Genomic DNA, 3,887 nt, shown 5'->3' with positions numbered 1-3,887 from the left:
GAGTGTGGTTGCTCATGAGCCATTTATCAATTTGCCAAGTGTTCTGTACGTCTGAGCGGTTGTTATGGATGCGAATGGTGTCGGACAGACCCTGTTTGCTTTCCTTTCGATTCTCCATGCGCTGAGCCTTGATCCACCCTGCCTGATTTACAGTGAACATAAATGTTACTGATGTCTTTTTATACGGCTCCCTTCCAAGTGTCCTGTTATTAATTTTGCTGATGCTTTGAATTCTGTGGCTCGATCTGTAATGATCGCTTGTTTGGCTGGCCTGCCGCCGCCGATAAAGCCACCTCCCTATTAGTCCTGTCATGCCGTTACTTCGGTAGCGAGTGTTCCTTTTACCGGATTTCTCAGACTTCCGGTACCGATTGTCGAAGCCATTATCGGCTAGGATGGATCGGGTTGATTTGAATCGTTTTCCGCCAGCTGTGCACATGTCACCTTGAGGATTGGGCAGGTTACCTCTTGCCAACAACTGTTTGTGGTTGTATTCGGGTTGTCAGCACCGTGGTTTGCCAGAAAGTCCGCCAACCCATTAGCCTTTCTTCTCACAGATTGGAAGACTATGCCTCTCAATTCTGCTATCATCTCCTCTATGCTTTCAGTTGCCTTAGCTAGCCTCCAATGCTTGGTGGCCTTATTGGCTTTTGTGCCTGCTTGCAGGCGTTTAGCCGCCGAGATGGCCAAAGCAGAATCCCCCTCCACTATGACATTTCCTCGTCTCATGTTTCTTAGAATCTTCAATCCTTGCTCGAGCGCAGCAAACTCTGCTTCATTGTTTGTGCATTCTCCTAGAGCCCTGCAGTAGATGTGGATGATATCTCCATCTTGGTTCCGAATGGCGCCTCCGATACCTGCAGTGCCTGGGTTGCCCCTCGAAGCCCCGTCGAAATTTAATTTTAGGCTGCCTTCTGGTGGGCGAAGCCATCTGTGAATTTGTGAAGAAGGTTGAGCTCTGTTTCCCCCCAAAGGTTGATTGCTGGAGGCTTCCAATTGAAACCTTTTTAATATGCGCAAGTCCTGAGCAGTGGGTTTTTCATTCGTATCAGCTTTGCATTTTACCTGTATTAGCTGTTTGATGTTGATAAAGATAGATTCTTTTGCACATTCTATGCTTCTGACTTCCTCCATGAAAATTCTTCGATTTCTCTCTTTCCAAATTGTCCAAGCTATAAAGCCCGGGAAGCATTTCCATATACTATCCACTCTTTGAATTCTGGAAAAGTTCCTTCTCCAATTGATGATGGTCTCCTGAATAGAGTCCCTGTTCCTATCAGACGATTCCAGAATATCTTCCATCCATTGCCAAAGCTGGGATGCCCATTCACAGGAATTGAAAAGATGATTCATTGTTTCCGCTTCCTTCAGGCACATAGGGCATCTGGAGGGTCCCGTGAATCCTTTTTTCAACAAGTTTTCCCAAGTTAGGGTTTTCTTCTGCATTAGAAGCCAAAGAAAAGTTCTAATTTTCGGCCATTGAAGGCTGTCCCAAACTTTATCAGTCCAGGGTATAATGTCAGGCTGTTCTTCCCTCTCTATGATGCCTCTGGCTTCTTTTAGGGAGAAATCCCCGTTGCCTTTTGGTCCCCATCTGAGCTTATCATTTTCAACAGCTATTCGGATTTTCCTTTTGAGGATAGTTTGATTTAAAGCTTGAATGGTGTCCTGGATGTCTTCGCTGTGGGTCGAGTTGAAGATAGTCCATTCCCTCCATTCCGGGTCTTCACTGGTAGGGTTCCAGTATTGGTTGACTCTGAATTTGCCCTGATTCTGAGAGTGATGTTTCAAAGGTTGGAATTGAGGGGTATCCAGTTTTGGGGATTGTTGCCAAGCATCCTCCCAGAAAAGTGCTTGGGTTCCATTTCTTATCTCCCAGAAGCTGTAGTCCTGAACAATATCTCTGTTGGCTTGGGCATGATTCCATATAGGAGAGCCGGTGGGGGTGTCCTGCATTCTTATTAATTCTAGATTGGAGCTATTTGGCCTGTACTTTTCCTTCCACAGAGTAGCCCATGGCAGGCTAGTGTCCGATATCCACCTCCACCAGATTTTGGCCCCGCAAATCCTGTTAACCACTGAGGGATCAACCAAGTTCAGACCTCCCCTGTTCTTAGGCCTACATAGTTTCTGCCAAGCAACCAGCGACCACTTCTTCTTTTCACTGTTTCCACTCCATAAGAAGGAGCGCTGGATGCTTCTCATGCGATCTAGGATTCCTTTCGGAGCAGGTAAAATTGAGAGCATATACTGAGGGATAGCCTGCAAGACCGCTTTTGTTAGAATTAATCTGCCTGCAAAATTCAGAGCCCTGTTAGTCCAATGTTTGCATTTTCTTTCCATATTGTCTAGGACTTTCTCCCAGTGGTTCTTTTGCCAAGGTTTGAGAGTCAGGGGGGCGCCCAGATACCTAGAAGGTAAAGATCCTATTTTAAACCCCAACAGCCTAGAAAGATGAGATTGGATGGCCCGATGCGTGTTGAAGAAGAAGATGGTTGATTTGGAAAAATTTATCTCCATCCCTGAAGCCTTGCTGAAAAGATTAAGAATGTCTCTGAAAGCCAACGCTTCTTTTACTGTAGGGGTACCATGTAACATGGTATCATCTACGAACTGTTGATGCGTAGTGGCAGGGCTAGATCTAATAGGTTGCAGTCCTTTTATCAGTCCCTCTGCTTTCTTCTTTGCAATTAATCTGCCTAGGCCCTCCATAAGAATGACAAACAGGAAAGGGGATAACGGGTCCCCCTGTCGGATGCCTCGGGAAGGGCTGAAGGGATCAGAGGGGGCACCATTAACTAGGATAGAGTATCTAGGAGATCTGATAAGGGCTAAAACCCATTTGATCCACTGTTTACTGAAACCAAAAGCTTTTAAAACAGCTTCCAGGTAAGACCAACTTACCTTGTCATAAGCTTTGGAGAGATCTAATTGCATGAGCATTCCGGCTTCCTTTTGCGAATGGAGAGAATGAATCATCTCCTGGGCCAGCAAAATATTGTCTAGAATCTGTCTTCCTTCCACGTAGCCAGACTGTTCTTGTGAGATGATGCCAGGGAGGATAGCCTTCAGCCTGTTAGCTATGACTTTTGATATGATCTTGTAGATGACATTACAGAGGGCTATGGGTCTAAACTTTTCTGGAGTGTTAGCTTCCTCCACTTTAGGTACAAGAGCAATGAAGGTTGAGTTTAGAGATTTGAGAATCGTTTTGGACCGTCTTGAGTCTTCCACGATCTCCCATATATCTTGTTTTACTATGTTCCAGCAGGCTTTATAGAAATTGATGGTAAACCCATCCGGCCCGGGAGCTTTGTCGTTGGGCATGCTTCTGACAGCTTCCTCGACCTCTTCCATAGTGATCGTTCTTCTTAGGGCCCAGTTTTGCTCATCTGTGATTAACTTGGGTATGACAGTAGTTATTTCTTTGATAGCTGCTTCTCTGTCGATCCTTGGTTCCTGCGCTATGAGGCTAAAATGATCCAGCAGGGAGGCTGATATCTCGCTGTGATTCCTGAGGAATTCCCCCTCATTGTTTTTCAGTTCTAGGATTTTGTTGGCACTTCTGTAGTCCATGGCTGATCTGTGGAAAAATTTGGTGTTTTGCTCCCCTTCCTTCAACCAAAGGATTCTTGATTTCTGCTTCCATAGAGATTCTTCTTGCTTACATCTATTGTGCCATTGTTGGGTCAGCTCTTTTTCTAGTTCACAGGTTTCCTCAGTCCTGGAGCCTGCCGCCCCGTCCTTGTGAATTTGCTCCAGCCTTTGTTCGATGATAGCTTTCTCCTGAAAAATATTACCAAAAACTGTTTTGTTCCAGTCTTTTAATTTCATTTTGATGTGTTTTAGTTTCTTTTGCAGGTTGAACATTTTGGATCCTTCTTCCT

At 45.2% G+C, this 3,887-nt stretch overlaps 1 protein-coding gene across 1 annotated transcript; it reads right to left on the bottom strand.

The window, feature by feature from the left end:
* Positions 1–390: 390 nt before the first annotated feature.
* Positions 391–3,576, bottom strand: LOC149155855 (uncharacterized). The gene has a single exon (XM_089444549.1). The coding sequence runs from the start codon at positions 3,574–3,576 to the stop codon at positions 391–393; it is 3,186 nt and encodes a 1,061-aa protein (XP_089300675.1).
* Between the last annotated feature and the right edge of the window lie 311 nt (positions 3,577–3,887).

Source organism: Pinus tabuliformis, chromosome 9, assembly GCF_031772625.1.
Source record: "Pinus tabuliformis cultivar Carrire ecotype Pingquan chromosome 9, CPIR1, whole genome shotgun sequence".
Lineage (NCBI taxonomy): Eukaryota > Viridiplantae > Streptophyta > Pinopsida > Pinales > Pinaceae > Pinus > Pinus tabuliformis.
Note: the sequence above shows the minus strand (reverse complement) of the source record. Positions and strands in the feature narration are given on the sequence as shown.